The sequence below is a fragment of the Zeugodacus cucurbitae genome, chromosome 3, assembly GCF_028554725.1.
Source record: "Zeugodacus cucurbitae isolate PBARC_wt_2022May chromosome 3, idZeuCucr1.2, whole genome shotgun sequence".
In the NCBI taxonomy this organism is placed as follows: domain Eukaryota; kingdom Metazoa; phylum Arthropoda; class Insecta; order Diptera; family Tephritidae; genus Zeugodacus; species Zeugodacus cucurbitae.
In genome coordinates this window covers 32178390-32198789 of record NC_071668.1, presented here as the reverse complement: position 1 = coordinate 32198789, position 20400 = coordinate 32178390, and the positions used below count along the sequence as shown (strand labels likewise).

The 20400-nt window shown below is 32.1% G+C and overlaps 1 protein-coding gene and 1 long non-coding RNA gene across 3 annotated transcripts; one reads left to right on the top strand and one right to left on the bottom strand.

The window, feature by feature from the left end:
* Nucleotides 1-241: 241 nt before the first annotated feature.
* On the bottom strand, nucleotides 242-19294 carry LOC105219954 (MTOR-associated protein MEAK7). 2 transcript variants are annotated; one of them, XM_054226613.1, is made up of 8 exons: nucleotides 19150-19294; nucleotides 18944-19086; nucleotides 9866-10084; nucleotides 9495-9810; nucleotides 9176-9430; nucleotides 8997-9115; nucleotides 622-810; nucleotides 242-525 (listed from the first exon to the last, which is right to left on the bottom strand). In XM_054226613.1, the coding sequence occupies exons 2-8, from the start codon at nucleotides 19067-19069 to the stop codon at nucleotides 412-414; spliced, it is 1338 nt and encodes a 445-aa protein (XP_054082588.1). In that variant the 5' UTR covers nucleotides 19070-19086; nucleotides 19150-19294; the 3' UTR covers nucleotides 242-411. The 2 variants fall into 2 exon arrangements, with proteins under 2 accessions (XP_054082588.1, XP_011194618.1); XM_011196316.3 differs by having other exon boundaries at nucleotides 18944-19254.
* LOC128920116 (uncharacterized) lies at nucleotides 12083-17114 on the top strand. The gene is made up of 3 exons (XR_008470249.1): nucleotides 12083-13810; nucleotides 15671-16820; nucleotides 16908-17114. It is a non-coding gene; the product is annotated as an uncharacterized LOC128920116 (long non-coding RNA).
* Nucleotides 19295-20400: the final 1106 nt, after the last annotated feature.

The following is a 20400-nucleotide window of genomic DNA, read 5'->3' as shown; positions in this document are numbered from 1 at the left end:
TACACCCGAACTCAGCCATTCCTTACTTGTTTTTTTTTTGAATTACTAATAAAGAACATAATTTTGTGAAAACTTATTTTATTTGCTTTAGTTAGAACACATTTCTAAACAATCTTGGGTATTAAGTTTCGCAACCAATTTTTCAACACCAATTGTTCATGTCGTCAAAGGAACATTCCCTTCGTAATTTGCTCTTACAAATAATTGTAAAATGTCATTTCAAAGTGAATAAAATAGTAAGTTTGTACGTTTAAGAGTATATTATTTATGTTTAACAGCTACATTACATTTTATGTAGGCATGTAGTAATAGATATCGTTCAAAACTTATTCACAGTGTAGTAAAAAATTTCCAATTATAAAGGTAAATAAATAAATTTTGACTTCAGCTTAAAACTAAATTAATATATATTCACAAATCCATGTCCGGTTCACGCAGACCCTCTGAATGCATTTCTTTACCAGCCAACTGAAGCATAACTTTATCCTCTAAATTTTTATCCAAGATTGAATTCTTCACACCGCTCTGAAATAATTAAATTTTTTATATAAATAAATTCATATACTTATAGAAGAAATGTTGAGTAAACAATATATCAATGTAAAATGGAACAATACTCACTTCTTCTTCAGAGTCTTCATCTTTAGGTTCGTCGCCAATTCCCCAGACTTCAATATTGCGTATTTTAAAATCTTTTCGCTTGCTAAGCTGCATGTAGTCACGATATGTAGTACAGGATTCGCTACTTTGTCCTATTCCATAGTCACTATCAATCCATAATCCCCAATAATTAAACTGACCGCCGATTCCCTGCAAATAAAGAAGAAAAATAAAATGTAAAATAAATGCCATTTAGCTACATTTTCCGAATTAGAAAATTTACTTTGGTATACCTGCTCACCTAATTTGGTAAGATATCTCACATATTAACCGATATATACGGTATAAAAACCACCGGATATTTGAAAAACCTAATATTTGGTATATCTGTATCTCTGTACAAAATTTCATTTTCATAGTTTATGTAGGGGCCTGCTACACCTTCAATATGTATCGTGATATTTGGATCGCGATCTATATTGAATATTGATGGATTACTTCGCGACTGCTAGATGTTCAATATATATTACGTCAATATTTATACGATGTTATTAGTGTTTTCACAAGAAAAAATATTTTAAAAATTGATTTGTTTATTTGTTCGTACATTTTTTCATAAAATTTCAGAAGAAAACCTAAGAAAATCATGTTTGGCTATTGCTTTTGCTCCCACATCGATTCATTAAATGTATACAATATTTGGACGTTATCAAAAAACCTTTGGCAGATGAGTTGCATAGCTCTGGCAAAGATTCTATTGTAAACAGTATAATTCATGTTCATTTATTAGAATAAAGTTGATTTTAAAATTTTGGCACTGTTGTATTTCACCAATTCGGACATGTATATCACAAAATATGCTACATATTCAATATTTATCTCGCGATCAACGATCCGCGAACTGGATTTCAAAATATTTAAATATTTTGTGATATGGATCGTGATCCATCAATATTGCATGCTAAACGTTCAATAAATATCGCGATACAGGAAATATCACGATAAATACTGAATATGTAACAGGCCATACAGTTATGTGAAAAAAATAAGGACAGTGCCCTAGTGTAGATGAAGTTAATGTCCATCTAGAAATGTGAGAGAATCAAAGACAAATTTATTGGCAACATATTCAAATTATATGTTTCTTTAGTTTTACGAAAATTTAGCAAAGCTTTGGGGGAAACTTTAGTATACTAATAAAATGGGTATCGAATTTTCACAATATATACAGAATATTTTATTAATATTATGCACTTATTTTACACTTACACTGTGGTAAGTGATATGGCAACACTTATTACTTGTCAAGCTTCAACCCTTTTTGTTATTGTTGAAATTAAGAGATTTGTGTAAAATGTTAAATATTTATTTACAGCTATTTTCGTCATAATCTTTATAACATAAATATGCAGAAAAAATGAGGTGAAGTGTATGTGTAAAATAAGTGCATAATATTAATAAAATATTCTGTATATATTGTGAAAATTCGAGATAAAGTTGTACTTTTTTCAACTTTAAGTGCGAATATCTCGAAAACTATAAGTCAGCTGCAGCTATATATTCTTAATCTGGAGAACATCCTCTTTCCAACGATACCCATTTTATTACCGAAAGTAGTATACTAAAGCCGACCCAAGCTTTGTATGTTATTTTGATTTTTCTTTATAATTTGCCGTTTTTGACAAGTGAAAAATAATAAGGACACCTCTAGTTTTACTAAAAATATTACAATATTTAATAAGAACAAAGAACTACAGTGGAACTTCTCTAGTATATATTGCTTTCGCATAAAGTTTTATGTACATGCGTTAGCACATGTATTCTGTAATTTTGTTTGTTGCACTTTGCGTTTGTTAGATGATTTATGCAATCAATTTGTGTAAAATTATATTTTTTGTTCGCCTCCGTACAATATAGAGAGACTCTTTTAAAATTCAGCCTCGATAGTAAAATTTAAAATTTTATATTATGTCCTGACCAAAAAGTTCGATTTATGGAAGGAAATTTGTATGTAAGTTGCACTCTATTCGCCTCCGTACAATATAGAGAGACTCTTTTAAAATTCAGCCTCGATAGTAAAATTTAAAATTTTATATTATGTCCTGACCAAAAACTTCGATTTATGGAAGGAAATTTGTATGTAAGTTGCACTCTATTGCCTCTTCAAGAGTTCGAGTTATGGAGAACTTCGAGTTATAGAAATTCGAGTTAGGGAAGGAAATTTTTATGAAATTTGGCTTCTAAACGCTATTGTCAATTCAAGAGTTCGAGTTATGGAAGTTTCACTGTAGTTTTCCTCCAATTATATTAATACCAGTTTCTAATTAGTAAAAGATGTTTTTTAAATGCATGGTTGTTTAAATTGCATCGTTATCGCTTCGGCTTAGACAAACTAGGTTTTGGCAGACAGAAACCGGAAATGTCGTCCATCCAGAGCTCGACATTGTTAATTGCGCAAATTCCTCCCATTGTTCTTCAATGTATTCCATAAATTGTTTATGGAATTTTGATCAGGGAATTGCGAAGGCCACTTCATCACACCCATTGTTCTTCACTGTATCCCATAAATTTTCTATGGAATTTTGCTCAGGGGATTGCGGAGGCCACTGCACCATATTGAAGTCTGTGACTTCAAAACACTCGTTTCTCCACCCAGCCGTGTGTTTTTGGTCGTTGCCCTAATGAAATATCCACCTAAGTGCTATAATGTCTTCAGAGTACTATATCATACATTTTTGGAATATATTAACATATTCGGTTGCTTTTATACTGCCCTGTAAGTTATAGTGTGGGCTTAGTCCGTTGTGTGAAAACGAACCTCAAATCATAATTTTTCAGCCACCATATTTAGCTGTCTTTTTCGTGTACTTAGAGTTTTAAAATTAATTAATTGGCTTTTTATATAATAAATATATCGTTCAGAACTAAATAAGTTTACGTTTGTGTTGTCAGACTAGCAATAGTTAATGCACACGTTCTTCAGCAAACATTAGTATTAGTTACACATACTTTTTATTCATCGCTGTCCTTATTATTTTTCAAATACATGTATGTCTTAGTTGTTGAACTTTAAAAACTTTTAGCACGTTTATGTGCATTAAAACATTTTTTAATCTACATATATACACTTAAAAAAAAAAATTGTTTAAATACAAATGCAATATACATGTTTGTCATATGCACATGAGCACACATATGAGCATGTGTTTTTTTTTTCATTCAGTATTCGTAATAAATTTTTTCCATATACTTTAAGTTTTATTTCGATTTCCTTATTAATACTTCAGTTATAGCCAAATAAGCTGTTCAGATTGAAAATGACATTATATGAAAAAAAAATGATTGGAATGCTTCTATCATATTTAGTTTAAGTCAAATGTAAGCCAAGTAAATACATAGTTTGTAAACCATAACTTTATTTAAATGTAATATAACATTTTTCGATCAAGCTTATTTGACAGATAATATGTACAAGCGGTCAAAGTTTGACGTTTGAAAAAAAAAAAATTAAATTAAAAAAAAACAATGTTACTTTTTTGTTTGTATGCATATTTCTTCTAATTATATGATATATATTTTTTCATTAAGTGTTTTTCTGGAAGATTTATATTGAAATTAAATATATACGCATACCAGGAGGAAGGTTGCTTAACAATATTCACAACCATACAAAACTGTAAAAAAATTGGACTATTTCTTTCAAAATATAAAGTTTTTTATTTTTTTCGAACATCCAACTTTAACCCCTAATAACATCTGTCATACAAGCTTGAACGAAAACATTTTATACACCACTGAATTATGAAGAAAATAAGATTGTTCTATTTTTTGTTTTTTTTTTTTGTAACTATATCCAGTAATTAATAATAATTTGTTTTAATAAGCCTTTTTTTTGAACTTCCAAGGCAAATATCTCGGTTTGGATGCTAACATCGAATATCGAAGAACACACGTTTTTTTTTACTTATGACTTAATCTCCCTGTAAAAGTTAGTTTGATTCAATACACAGACGAGTGTTGTACAGTGTAATAATTTCAATCTTAATGAAACTTGGTACACATATTCCTTAGGACCCTGAGGTTGGTATTGAAAATGGGCGAAATCGGACCATTACCACGCCCACAAAATGGCGATAACCGAAAACTTATAAAGTGCCATAAAGTAAAATTTGGTACAAAGTATCGCACTACGAAGGAGCATATTAGGATGTAATTTTTTTTATAATATCAACCAAACTCTCTAGAGTCATTTCTTTCAGCCACTTTCTTATATAGTTCAAAAATGGAAATATGTTTTGAAAAACCAGAACTTTGAAGTCGATCTAAATCGTTTACTTTACAATATATAAAGTAAGCACTAGTAAAGATATCGGAACAGAACTTTGCACAAATACTGCATTTATAGTGTGACATCACCCTTCTAAAAATTGCCGAAATCGGACCATAAGTTTTCAAGGCCCTGTATATCGAACATGAGGGCCTCAGTGATTGTAATAAATTTTGTACCGAAAATACTACAAATAACTGAAATCTGGTCATAACTTCCCCCATACTTATACGACTTTGATATTAATATTAGGGTTTAACTTTCAATGGTAATATACACACTGTGGTAAGTGATATGGCAACACTTATTACTTGTCAAGCTTCAACCCTTTTTGTTATTGTTGAAATTAAGAGATTTGTGTAAAATGTTAAATATTTATTTACAGCTATTTTCGTCATAATCTTTATAACATAAATATGCAGAAAAAATGAGGTGAAGTGTATGTGTAAAATAAGTGCATAATATTAATAAAATATTCTGTATATATTGTGAAAATTCGAGATAAAGTTGTACTTTTTTCAACTTTAAGTGCGAATATCTCGAAAACTATAAGTCAGCTGCAGCTATATATTCTTAATCTGGAGAACATCCTCTTTCCAACGATACCCATTTTATTACCGAAAGTAGTATACTAAAGCCGACCCAAGCTTTGTATGTTATTTTGATTTTTCTTTATAATTTGCCGTTTTTGACAAGTGAAAAATAATAAGGACACCTCTAGTTTTACTAAAAATATTACAATATTTAATAAGAACAAAGAACTACAGTGGAACTTCTCTAGTATATATTGCTTTCGCATAAAGTTTTATGTACATGCGTTAGCACATGTATTCTGTAATTTTGTTTGTTGCACTTTGCGTTTGTTAGATGATTTATGCAATCAATTTGTGTAAAATTATATTTTTTGTTCGCCTCCGTACAATATAGAGAGACTCTTTTAAAATTCAGCCTCGATAGTAAAATTTAAAATTTTATATTATGTCCTGACCAAAAAGTTCGATTTATGGAAGGAAATTTGTATGTAAGTTGCACTCTGTTCGCCTCCGTACAATATAGAGAGACTCTTTTAAAATTCAGCCTCGATAGTAAAATTTAAAATTTTATATTATGTCCTGACCAAAAAGTTCGATTTATGGAAGGAAATTTGTATGTAAGTTGCACTCTATTGCCTCTTCAAGAGTTCGAGTTATGGAGAACTTCGAGTTATAGAAATTCGAGTTAGGGAAGGAAATTTTTATGAAATTTGGCTTCTAAACGCTATTGTCAATTCAAGAGTTCGAGTTATGGAAGTTTCACTGTAGTTTTCCTCCAATTATATTAATACCAGTTTCTAATTAGTAAAAGATGTTTTTTAAATGCATGGTTGTTTAAATTGCATCGTTATCGCTTCGGCTTAGACAAACTAGGTTTTGGCAGACAGAAACCGGAAATGTCGTCCATCCAGAGCTCGACATTGTTAATTGCGCAAATTCCTCCCATTGTTCTTCAATGTATTCCATAAATTGTTTATGGAATTTTGATCAGGGAATTGCGAAGGCCACTTCATCACACCCATTGTTCTTCACTGTATCCCATAAATTTTCTATGGAATTTTGCTCAGGGGATTGCGGAGGCCACTGCACCATATTGAAGTCTGTGACTTCAAAACACTCGTTTCTCCACCCAGCCGTGTGTTTTTGGTCGTTGCCCTAATGAAATATCCACCTAAGTGCTATAATGTCTTCAGAGTACTATATCATACATTTTTGGAATATATTAACATATTCGGTTGCTTTTATACTGCCCTGTAAGTTATAGTGTGGGCTTAGTCCGTTGTGTGAAAACGAACCTCAAATCATAATTTTTCAGCCACCATATTTAGCTGTCTTTTTCGTGTACTTAGAGTTTTAAAATTAATTAATTGGCTTTTTATATAATAAATATATCGTTCAGAACTAAATAAGTTTACGTTTGTGTTGTCAGACTAGCAATAGTTAATGCACACGTTCTTCAGCAAACATTAGTATTAGTTACACATACTTTTTATTCATCGCTGTCCTTATTATTTTTCAAATACATGTATGTCTTAGTTGTTGAACTTTAAAAACTTTTAGCACGTTTATGTGCATTAAAACATTTTTTAATCTACATATATACACTTAAAAAAAAAATTGTTTAAATACAAATGCAATATACATGTTTGTCATATGCACATGAGCACACATATGAGCATGTGTTTTTTTTTTCATTCAGTATTCGTAATAAATTTTTTCCATATACTTTAAGTTTTATTTCGATTTCCTTATTAATACTTCAGTTATAGCCAAATAAGCTGTTCAGATTGAAAATGACATTATATGAAAAAAAAAATGATTGGAATGCTTCTATCATATTTAGTTTAAGTCAAATGTAAGCCAAGTAAATACATAGTTTGTAAACCATAACTTTATTTAAATGTAATATAACATTTTTCGATCAAGCTTATTTGACAGATAATATGTACAAGCGGTCAAAGTTTGACGTTTGAAAAAAAAAAAATTAAATTAAAAAAAAACAATGTTACTTTTTTGTTTGTATGCATATTTCTTCTAATTATATGATATATATTTTTTCATTAAGTGTTTTTCTGGAAGATTTATATTGAAATTAAATATATACGCATACCAGGAGGAAGGTTGCTTAACAATATTCACAACCATACAAAACTGTAAAAAAATTGGACTATTTCTTTCAAAATATAAAGTTTTTTATTTTTTTCGAACATCCAACTTTAACCCCTAATAACATCTGTCATACAAGCTTGAACGAAAACATTTTATACACCACTGAATTATGAAGAAAATAAGATTGTTCTATTTTTTGTTTTTTTTTTTGTAACTATATCCAGTAATTAATAATAATTTGTTTTAATAAGCCTTTTTTTTGAACTTCCAAGGCAAATATCTCGGTTTGGATGCTAACATCGAATATCGAAGAACACACGTTTTTTTTTACTTATGACTTAATCTCCCTGTAAAAGTTAGTTTGATTCAATACACAGACGAGTGTTGTACAGTGTAATAATTTCAATCTTAATGAAACTTGGTACACATATTCCTTAGGACCCTGAGGTTGGTATTGAAAATGGGCGAAATCGGACCATTACCACGCCCACAAAATGGCGATAACCGAAAACTTATAAAGTGCCATAAAGTAAAATTTGGTACAAAGTATCGCACTACGAAGGAGCATATTAGGATGTAATTTTTTTTATAATATCAACCAAACTCTCTAGAGTCATTTCTTTCAGCCACTTTCTTATATAGTTCAAAAATGGAAATATGTTTTGAAAAACCAGAACTTTGAAGTCGATCTAAATCGTTTACTTTACAATATATAAAGTAAGCACTAGTAAAGATATCGGAACAGAACTTTGCACAAATACTGCATTTATAGTGTGACATCACCCTTCTAAAAATTGCCGAAATCGGACCATAAGTTTTCAAGGCCCTGTATATCGAACATGAGGGCCTCAGTGATTGTAATAAATTTTGTACCGAAAATACTACAAATAACTGAAATCTGGTCATAACTTCCCCCATACTTATACGACTTTGATATTAATATTAGGGTTTAACTTTCAATGGTAATATACATATACTATATGCCGAATATGTGAGTCAAATTGTGTGTTATACTAATAAAATGAAATAAATTGCGAGAGTATAAAATGTTCGGTTACATCCGAACTTAGCCTTTCCTTACTTTTTATAGATGGTCATTTGATCAAATGGCATAATACAATTTTATAGAAAATAAGCATCGACTGTGAAATTGTGAGACTACTCAGAGTAGAACAATGTGTACGACAGCTTTTACGTGTATGACAGTACCGGGTTAATACTATTGTTCTACTTGCTCTAATAATTTAAGAGGAATAAATACTTGCATTTGTATTCTTGTTAATTTCGTTAATATAAAACTTTAAGCTTATCATATATATCGAGATAAGGGGAAATATTGTAATTTTTAGCAATTATGTTATAGTAACTAATAAATGATCAAGTATTTCATTCGGCACAGCCATTATAGCGGAAACAATATTACTTACCAAACCATTGGGCATAGTTTGCTGATTTAAATTCAAATATTGGTAATGGTTATTATATCCTGTGCTGTTAAAACAACGCATTGCTGGACTCAAGGTATAAAGAAGTGAACTTTCGTTACCTTAAATACAAAATGTGTAAGTTATTAGGAATATACATATGTAAATTATCAATATCATACCAAAAAAGTGTGATTTTAACGCCCAAGACTCTGGATTGTAACCGGCAAACAGATACCGATCCTCGTCTTCAATAACCAAAAGCGTAGGTCCTCGATTCAAAATCTTTCCCAACATTGTCGAAAAACTTTCACCCATTATTTTTGATGAGAATAAGAAACGCCATTTATTACGATACTCATTTGGTAAATTACTATTCACAAATATCACATGTGGAATGTCTATGATTGGGGTGTAATTTGTGCCAACAGCTAAACCTAAGAAAACAGTAGTTAATATCTTGTGTAAATTATGTGCTATAAATTATCATTCAATATTTACCTTCTAATACTGGTAGAATGTTCGAAGAAAGAACACAGCTTGATTTAAGCGACTTTGCTGAATTTCTGCTATATAAGCCATTAAATACTTCCCTCCATATAATAAGAAATGTGGGATTTACCTGCAGCCATTCTTCCAGCTGACTTAAATTAAGGTAATGATCGTGACCTTGACACATACTACGAATAAGTCCTTTTGAAAAGGCAAATATTGTTCGATCCGCCGACTGATATCCATGTTCCTTCCAACTTTCAAACGCTTCCGTACAATGATGGGACTCGATTTTTAAATAACTTTTTAGAACAGCTGCAATATACTGGTAAACCAAATCTTAGATTAAATTCCTCATTGGAATAAAATCTTAATCTTACATGTTCCAATTCCTTTATTGTGTATTGATTTGTATCTGTTTGCTCCAGTGAGGAGGCCAGAAAATTCACTTTATCATCGATTGTTCCATTCTCAACTATATAGTATGGTTCGACATACCGTCCTAATGTAATTGTGGGTGTCGTTTGCTGTATCCTTTTGAAAAGGAAATTTGCAGTGCATTCAGCCAAATGAGCATCTATAATATTTGACCAAGACTCCTAAGGATTAAAAGATTATTGTAAAAAATATTTTACAGTGTCTCACGAAATTGATCACGGTATCAACAGTTATCCAATCGATGACAAACAGTTAATAAATGATTTGATGTTTTTAAATTGGTTTCTTTTGTTATAAAGGTATTATAATGAAGAATTGAATACAAATAATATTGTATCAAACAACAATAAATAAAAAGCAATAACGAAACTAAATGTAAAATGATCAATGTCAGTGTGATTTAACAGGATTAAAAAATAATATAATATTAGTACTTCGCATAACCATCAAACCAATAAAGTTTATGAAAATACACAATATATTTGGTTCACAGATAGTACTTGCAACCATGTGGCTACAAAAGACGATGTGTGTTTCAGCCGCAAAAAAATTGGATTATTATGCAATCAATTTCTGATGAAGTAGTCAACTTGCTGTAGTTTTTAGATGCCCTGGATTTACATGTGCCACCACACAATTTGCGATTGAACAATAGTGGACCTAAGTATACTTTTGCTTCTAAATTTGAACGCTCGAAATTGTGTAATCCAATCAAGATGGATACGAAATATGAAAAAAGTTAATTAAATTTAAATATGAAAAAAATTAATTAAATTTAAATAAATTAGTTTTAATTAAAATTGGGGGATGGGGTCATATGTAGAAGTTGGGGGATGGGGTCATATGTAGAAGTTCACGCAAGTGAGGAAAGTTTCTGATTGCCATTCACTTGGGAGTGGCCAGGAACGATTCTTTTGCATATGACTCAAGCAGCTCACGACTTCCGGTTTTAGACCAAGTATCCCCTGGGTAGCTAACAGACATCCGTTTGGAGGCGAGCTAAAGTGAGAAGGCGAAGCCCGCTTGTGCGGTTGTGCGTAGGGCTTGGGACCCACCACATAAAAAAATCTCCCCAATGAAAACAAACACCGAGCCTCGGATGAGAATCCCTGCAAAACTAATACGGCTATGTAAGCTGACGTTGAGCAACACCAAAAGCTCCGTCAGGATCGGGAAGGACCTCTCCGAGCCGTTCGATACCAAACGAGGCTTCAGACAGGGTGACTCACTATCGTGCGACTTCTTCAATCTATTGCTGGAAAAAATAATACGAGCTGCAGAACTAAATAGAGAGGGTACAATCTTCTACAAGAGTGTACAGCTCCTGGCGTATGCCGATGATATTGATATCATCGGAAGCAACAACCGCGCCGTTTGCTCTGCGTTTTCCAGACTAGATAAAGAAGCGAAGCGTATGGGTCTGGTGGTGAATGAGGACAAGACGAAATATCTCCTGTCATCAAACAAACAGTCGGCGCACTCGCGTCTTGGCTCCCACGTCACTGTTGACAGTCATAACTTTGAAGTTGTAGATAATTTCGTTTATCTGGGAACCAGCATTAACAACACCAACAATGTCAGCCTTGAAATCCAACGCAGAATCACTCTTGCCAACAGGTGCTACTTTGGACTGAGTAGGCAATTGAAAAGTAAAGTCCTCTCTCGACGAACCAAAATCAAACTCTATAAGTCGCTCATTATTCCCGTCCTGATGTATGGCGCTGAAGCGTGGACGATGACAACATCCGATGAGACGACTCTTGGGGTTTTCGAGAGAAAGGTTTTGCGCAAGATTTTTGGTCCTCTAAACATTGGCAACGGCGAATACCGCAGGCGATGGAACGATGAGCTGTACGATTTATACGACGACATTGACATAGTTCAGCGAATAAAAAGACAGCGGCTACGCTGGCTAGGTCATGTTGTACGGATGGAAGAAAACACTCCAGCTCTGAAAGTATTCGATGCAGTACCCGCTGGAGGAAGCCGCGGAAGAGGACGACCTCCACTCCGGTGGAAAGACCAAGTGCAAAGTGACCTGGCTTCACTTGGTGTTTCCAATTGGCGCCAAAAAGCAAAAAGGAGGAATGAGTGGCGCGCTCTGGTGGATTCGGCTATAATCGCTTAAAGCGGTTCCTACGCCAAATATATATATATAGTTTTAATTAAAATGCTATTATATTGAAAAGTATTTATTGAACGTTCCCTTTCTTCTGTGATATATTAGCCATCGATGGCTAAAGCTCCAGTTAACGTTGCTTGACTTGACCTAGAGAGACTTGAGAACTGTCACATAAAAGATCCGTTTAATGGGCCTTGCATGTATTTGATTACCGAACGCATGACTTGACTTGAAAGTCTGTTGAATTTAGAACTCTAAGTTACGTTGACATTTGAACTGCTTTCCCTCTCTTACTGCTTCTCTTTTCATTCTCATTATGACACTATTCCAGTGTTGCCTGAATGTTTTCGGTTAAAATTAAATATGTTAAAATTCTAATCTTTAATATTTATAAATCTTCAAATAAAGAAAAAATAAGATAATTCAGAGGAAAATACCTTTTTCACAACAATTATTTTTTAATGTGTTTAATAAAAAAATCGTTTATTTTATTTATAACGCAAATACTTGTTTAACTTTAAATGCAATAAACAAATAAAATCAAATAGGTACGATATGAGGGTAATTTTTACAACAGAAACTTAACTATTGCGAATCTCTGCAAGAATTTGTGGTGATCTGCTCAGAAAAAAAATATTTTGCGAATTTATTGTAAATGTTCAAATATAATTTGAATAAATTATTTATTCACCTATCATATATACGCTTGGCTGGCTCCAATTTATTACATATTGTAACAATTCCAAATATCGAAAAACTGAACTACGTGTGCACGTTTCTTTTGTGGTATTCTGCTCAAAGCTATATTCATATATTTATTAAAGAGTTTTCTTTCAAACATAAAATCTTTACGTGTTCACAGATTTCCTAATAGTGAAGATTTTTTGTATACTAGTTTTAAAATCTTCAATCTTGGTGATATTTTAATTTAAAAAACTTAATTTTAAAGCTAAATATGCACATCTGGCAACTCTACCCAGAAACTATAATAATAACAGCTGAAGTTGAAGTTGTGTGAAGTATAACTGCATCTAAGTTTTCCAAGCCAAATTTTTCGAAGCTGAGTCAAGTCAAGCATCGGTAACTGGAGCTTAACCCAGCAAGTCATGGGTACTGAAAATCCAATACATTCAAAGAAATTTTAATAACACCACTACATACACATATATGCAAACCTCGTATGGCGCGTTAAAGGTACGCAAACTTATGGTGTCACTTATTGTAGCAGCGTGGAACTTTCGAAGCGATGGAATATGTGCTGCAAACAAATCCAGAACTATGGATGCAAACGCTGCTATATGGAACACTAATCTTTTACACACCAGATATTAAGTTTATGTGCCATTAAACCTTTTGATCAACACAAGCACGAGAATTGGAACGACATGGTTAAGGTGCTTTTGAAACCGTTTATTATCACGACGTGTGTCAACTGGGTTTTGCCAATGAGCTAGAGGGCAAAGCAGTTTCAGTATTTTTGGGATAACCGGCACTTGGCCGTGCCATTAGCAGCTAAAACACAGAAAGTAAAGGTTAAATTTAAGTGAATGTTTATGCTCATAGAAATTTAAAAATTTTTTGTATGTTTAATAAGGAGGACTTTTTTGATTCATTTTCACCATGTATTGAGGAATCATAAAGTTGTTGTATCGCTTTACAAGGACATAAATTCACCGAAATTAGTTCAATAGAAATACTACAGCAAAAGCATGGATGTTAAGACTTCAACGGTGCCGTGCTTGATTTAGATTTCCTGAAACATAAGGTAATTATTACCAACTTTTATTACAAACTTTATAAAAATTCAAATTTTACTTTATATTTTATAGAAACCCTTCTCCCAGATGAATCTAGTACTAGTGAAATTAATGAAAGAACAGATCTTATAAAAAAATAGTCTTCACATATAATAATAAACACCTAAATGGCATGATATTTTAAATAAATATGAAATATAATTAATGATTTTGTTATTAAATTTTCATTCGGGATTTTGGTAGAACTAACCGAAAATAGCGGGTATAGTGTCTGGGCTTTTGTGGGTCGCAGTACTGAAAGTGCACGTGCAGTTTTGGGTCTTTCATCCGTGATAGTACCAAGAACAGTACTGGAAGTGCACATGTTGTTTTCGTTCGCAGTTTTGGGTCTTTCATCCGTGATTGTACCAATACCATTCCCCAAATTGTGCAAGAGGTATATATAAATTGTTAAATGATGAATGTAATGTGCAAGAAAGGGATGAACGATCACACGTACACAATAGTTTCGGGTACTTTTGTCAATTCGCCCTTAAGAATGGCATAGAAACATTCATTGAAACTGCTAGTACCGCTCCCTGGCATTTCACCGAAGAATTCGCCGGTACCTGTCTTGCAGGGAAGCGTTATATAGAAGCCAAAAGAACGCACTATCCTGTAATTCAAACAGAGAGGCAGCACTTATGGTGCAAGCTAAAATGTCCCCTTATAAATGCGCAATAGCGCTGAACCATTTTTTTAGGTGGAGAAATACTTAAATCTGCACACAAATATTTTAGTAAACCTGTGTTTCGAGCTGCGTCTATGCTTTTCGTATTATTTAATAAATTAAAATGTATTTCAAAGTAAAAACAACAAACATATATATTTGTATTGTCATTTTTGTCTAAAATTTGTCCTGTGAGTCGTCATTTTGAATAGTATAAATATGTAAAACAAAATTTGGCAGCACTCAGCAAGCGGCGATAGCAAGGTATACGCATACTCTCCTGTACGAATTCAACTAGATAACTTTGTTGTTGCTTTCAAATTATTTAAATATGTACATTTTTTGACAGACGAGCAGCGCCCAAAGATAGCGAGCAGAGAAGTGAATAATCGATGACAGCTATTAATTGCAGAAATAGTACATGAAATAGAACGGAAAATAGTACATGCGACTGCAACGTTTCGTCTTCTAACTATGCTAATTTAATAGGGCACTATAAAAATAAATTAGTACGGCTTGTAAATTCCCTAATCATGATACTTATAATGATTAGACCGTATTGCCATTATATACATATTACGCTAGTATTTTTATATTATGCAATTTACCCTCATTAGCCCTCAATTGGTAAATTAATCGTAACAATAGAAGTTGACTGACAATTTGGGAACTATCAAAATATAAAAATACAATTGAATTATGACACAAACCCAAATTTTTATTATTGTTAATAAAATATAATCTCTAATAATGCTATAAAATATTCAAGATTAATATAAATTATTGCCTTATAGGCGTATGTACCTATTTATCTGTAAAGCAGTGTATGTATGAATAAATCAGGATGAACCGCAGTTATTGTTAATATTATTAATTTTAAAGTTATGAAACGTCGAGGATATTAAAGTAACAATGTAAATAAGTTTATTGAACGTTTTCTGTTTTTCGATATACAGTGGAACTTCTCTAACTCGAATCACCATAATCCACAAAAAAACTTCTAACTTGAAGAGACTTCGAGTTACAGAATTTTCATTAAAACATGTAATTTTTTTAAAAGCTCTAAAATATAGATTTATACACATTATTATTTATTTATTTCGCCTAACGTGTGTACATAAAACTTTATAAAATGTATTCTGTAATTTGTTCGTTGCAGTTTGCTATCTGTCTGTATCCATGCCTTTGTTACATGATTTATGCAATCCATAAGTATAATATCATACACGAGTGGAGTTCAAATCCAGATGTCTGTCTATCCGTTCGTCTGTGCAAGCTGTAACTTGAATAAAAATTAAAATATCTAGATGAAACTTGGTACACGTGTTTTTTGTCACCATAGGAAGGATTTTTTTTTGGAATATGGGCGAAATGACTGCCACGCCCACAAAATGGCGAAAACCTAAAACACATAAAGTGTCATAACTAAGCCATAAATAAAGCTATGGAAGTAAAATTTGGTATAAAATATCGCACTATGAAGGGACGTATTTGGATGCCATTTTTTGGAGAAGTGGGCGTGGCCTCATCTCCTACTAAGTTTTTTGTAAATACAGTAGCGCACAGTGAATTGCGGACAAGCCGTCGATTTGTATTTAAAGGGCGAATGTGACCGACCAGTACTACTATTCGGGAAATAAGTAATAGAGTTGGCTTCAGCAAGCCCTCCGTCGGAGAATTCCTAAAAAAATCGATAAAACAGATCTCTTAAGAAAAAAAATGGCTCTGGAGCAAAGAAGACAAATTCAAAGAAAAATCGGGTGATGGAACGTTTTTTTAGGGATCGCTACAAAACTGCTGAGGACGTTAAAGTGGAGTTATTTCAAGATGTCGGTACAAAAAATTTGCCCAAGAACCGTTCGTTGAAGGATTCAAAATGTTGATTTGAACGCTCGTGGCCCCGCCAAAAAGCCACTTTGGACCTCAAAAATGCGTCAAAACCGTAAGCGATTGGAAAATATTATGAAAATTGGACTCATCTTGTTTGGCGAAATGTTATCTTCTCGGATGCATCAAAATTTAACCTTCCTTGTAGCGACGGCATGTCGAACGCAAGGCGGAGAACTTGTGAGTGGTTCAAGGACGAATGTCTTCAGAAAACCGTTAAGCAGGGAGGTAGCCAAATGGTCTGGGGATGGTTTTCTTACCATGGCCTTGGACAACTAACCCTAATAGATGGAACCGTCAACGGGTTTAAGTACCAGGAGATACTTGAGACGAATTTAATACCCTCAATAGAGGACCATTTTTCATGAGCGGATGTCCACATTTTCCAACATGACTCTGCGCCATGCCAGTGTGCCAAAATAGTAAGTATGAATTTTTTTGTACATCTAGAGGTTATTGCTATAATTTTAATTAAAAATTTTATACTTGTCCTTTCATTTTTCTTTCAGGTGATTGTTTATTAAAAATCGGGGTTTCGACTTTAACAATGTTCAGGTAATAGTCCGGATCTCAATCAAATTGAGAACCTTTGGTTTATAATGAAGACTCAGATACACAGAAGAGACCAAAAACTTTAGCTGAATTGCATAGAATTCTTGAAGATATGTGGTATAACGGTATCGCAGCAGGAACATTACAAAATCTGATAAATTCAATGTCAGAGCGGATAAAATCCGTTATAAAAAACAAAATATGTTCGACAAAATACGAATGAGAACTATTTGGCATCAATTAAGGCTCCCTATGGGGACTGTTTAAACCTTTTACTTTAAAACAATAATATACAGTGGGTCTTCTCTATCTCGAATCACCATAATCCACAAAAAGCTTCCAGTTAGATAGACTTCGAGTTATAGAATATTTCATTAAAACATGAATTTTTCAAAAAGATGTAAAATATAGTTCACAGTTTTAGTTATTTACTTCGCAAAAGGTTTTATTTAAATACATTAAAACATGTATTCTATAGTATTGTTTGTTGCACTTTGCTATTGTTTGGCTCTTGACGTCTGTATATCATGCCTTTGTTGCACGATTTATGAAATCTATAAGTGTAACATCATTTTTCTTGTTCATCTCAATACGAATATAGTGACTCCTTTAAACTTGTTCCTTGATAGTAAAATTTTAAATTATATATTATGCCCTGGTCGAAAAGTTCTATTTATGGATGGAAATTTGACTTCTATTGCCACTTCAAGAGTTCGAGTTACAGGGAACTTCGAGTTATAGAAGTTCAAGTTATAGAAGGATATTTGTATGAAATTTAATTTCTAAACGCTATTGCCAATTCAAAAATTCGAGTTATGGAGATCTTCAAGTAATGGAAGTTCCACTGTATATAGAATAATTGAGTATTATACATATTTAATACTGAAAACGTTCACTGTAAACTTGGCTTAAAGACGATTAGCATGTTCTACATGCAAAGAAGTAAATTTGACACAATAGTTAGAATCAAATATGTTGTATGAAATTGTAAAAAACAAGTTTTTTTTCTAAAAAAAAAAGATGTAAAAATATAAAAAAGCAGATAGTGTGTAACTTGGATGGTTATGACTTGGACGATCAATGGGTCTAATGATATTATGTGAGGCCGCTTGTTGTTATCTGGCCTCTCTTTTCAACCAACCAAAGTAAAAAAAACGACTACATCTAAACCTTATTTGTAATCTAAAAATATTTATTTATTTCACAGAATTTATGAATATACTCATGTTTATGAACACTTGTATGCGATTGTGCGAAAAGTCCAAAATTCTTCCATGTATGTAATCAAATATATTTTAATTTACAATAAATCCCCAAAACAGAATGTGTGTGAAGCAATCACCGTTAAGTAGTTATTATATCATAAAATTGGAAAACATCAAACTTTATATGAAAGGGAAGTGATTGGCGCTTACCGCGGCTTATCGAGAGAGATAAAATAAGTAGATATGTACATATATAATCAGCAGCAGCACATTAATCATAAATATATCATACCTTGTCTTATGACTGCTAATATTAAATTTATGTCAAAACTAAATTATATGCAAATTAATGCTAAAACTTGGTACATTATTTGCTAATATTGACATAAATATAACTGCTCTACTAACACACTAGGTTCATTAAATACACAAAACTAATAACAAACAGTTATGTTGAAAATTGTTTATAAAAAACGTATGTTGATATATAGTTATGAATATAGTTCACAATTATATTTTCGTTTCTATTACAAAACAGTACTATTATGGAAAAATTTTCATACAATAATTATAAATTGCCGATATCGTATTTTTTCGTGACTTTAACATCCAGAATAATAATTAATAATTCAATCCTAAGAATTTTAAGGTTCAAGTTCAGCCTTTTTATAGATAATTGAAATTTTATTAGAATTTTCGTATGTTATTGTACTTAATGATCCGCCTTTTATTTATGCATAAATTCTTAATAAATTAATGAAGAAAATTTTAATTTGTTATTTATTTACCAATAATTTCTCCTTTTGCAGTTTTTCGGAATGTATTCCACAAGCTCGAAAGGAGGCCTCGAGTATTTTAATCTGTTCGGGTGTGAATGGTAATTTTTGTTCTTTCTTTCCATGCTGATTACCCATATTGATTTGAATTTTTTCTATATTTATACTAAAATGTTTTTAAATTTGTTTAAAAAGTATAAACTTAAGTCACTCCTCACGTGAAAGTCCGACAAACACGGGACTAAAATGGGCGATATAACATGTAAAATGATATGAAAACAAAACAATTAGCAAACGTACAAACAGTCTAGTCAGATAGTTATCGATTACTCCTTCAGTTCAACACATCTTATTCGACTTTTTACACGAAAAAAAATTCATATCAGACACAAAAACTGTCTATTTAAACTTAATCAAAAGTATAAGTATGTTTGGCACGATTCCGATTACTTTGGCGGTCGGGGTTTGATAACTCCGATCGGTATAAATGGGGTATCGGGTGAAAGAGGAGGCTCTCCAAAGCAGGAATATATATAAATATTATTGATTGGACTTATAGTTTTTGAAATATTCATGTTTAAAAGTCCAATTTTTTCTATAAGTAACACATGGAATTTTACACACTGTAACAACATTTTTTTTAACATTTTTCACTTCACATATTGAAAATTACACTATTAACATTCAATTTAATTCAAAATATAGATTTATTTAAGATTTTTTAAGCAATAATTACTTATTTTAAAAATCATTTAGCACACTGATAGCTGAAAGGTTTTTGTGTTTACAATTATGTGGAAAACGAGCTTTGCCACATGTTAGAAATCATAGATGATAGATTTTTTAATGACTGTGTTTTATTTATTAGCATATCATAGTTTTTTGTCTTCTGCATCAAGGATGTATATAAAAAATCTTTCCAGGGATGTCCGAATTTTTTTTTGGGTAGAACTCCTTTCTGCACTGGCGGCCTTCGGCCGCGCTTTAAAAAAATAACCCTGGTCGAGCCAAAACCGGGGTGTCCAAAGTTTTTTTCGCGTAGAACTCCTTTCTGCACTGGCAAGAGGAATTTTGGCAAAAAAGAGGAATTTTCGCAAAAAGGGGAATTTATGGATGAATTTATATATGTTATCTACAATGTGGCAGCGCTCGTTTTCCGCATAATTGTAAACACATAAATTTGAGAGAGAAAAGTGATTTTTGAAACATATAATTCTGACTTTAAAATTATATAATAAAAGTAAAATGTACATTTAATGCAACGCCTACAGTTTTATTTAATATATTTGAGGTGAAAAAAGTGCGTAAAATGTGTTAAAGTGTATTAAATTGTGTGAAATAGCTAGTTGAAAATTTTGATTTTTTTATCTTTAAAGCGGAATATCTCGAAAACTAGGCGTCTGCGGTACCTATTACCCCATATATTTTTGAATCGGGAGGACGTCCTTTTTCTAACAGAGTAATCAGAT

Excerpts from the sequence above, each read along its gene's own strand:
- LOC105219954 (XM_054226613.1), bottom strand. The coding sequence starts at position 19,069 with ATGGGTAATCAGCATGGAAAGAAAGAACAAAAATTACCATTCACACCC. Across the intron at positions 9,116-9,175 it reads GTTAAAATCACACTTTTTTG|GTAACGAAAGTTCACTTCTT; the intron begins GTATGATATTGA and ends TTTGTATTTAAG. Across the intron at positions 526-621 it reads ATGAAGACTCTGAAGAAGAA|AGCGGTGTGAAGAATTCAAT; the intron begins GTGAGTATTGTT and ends TAATTATTTCAG.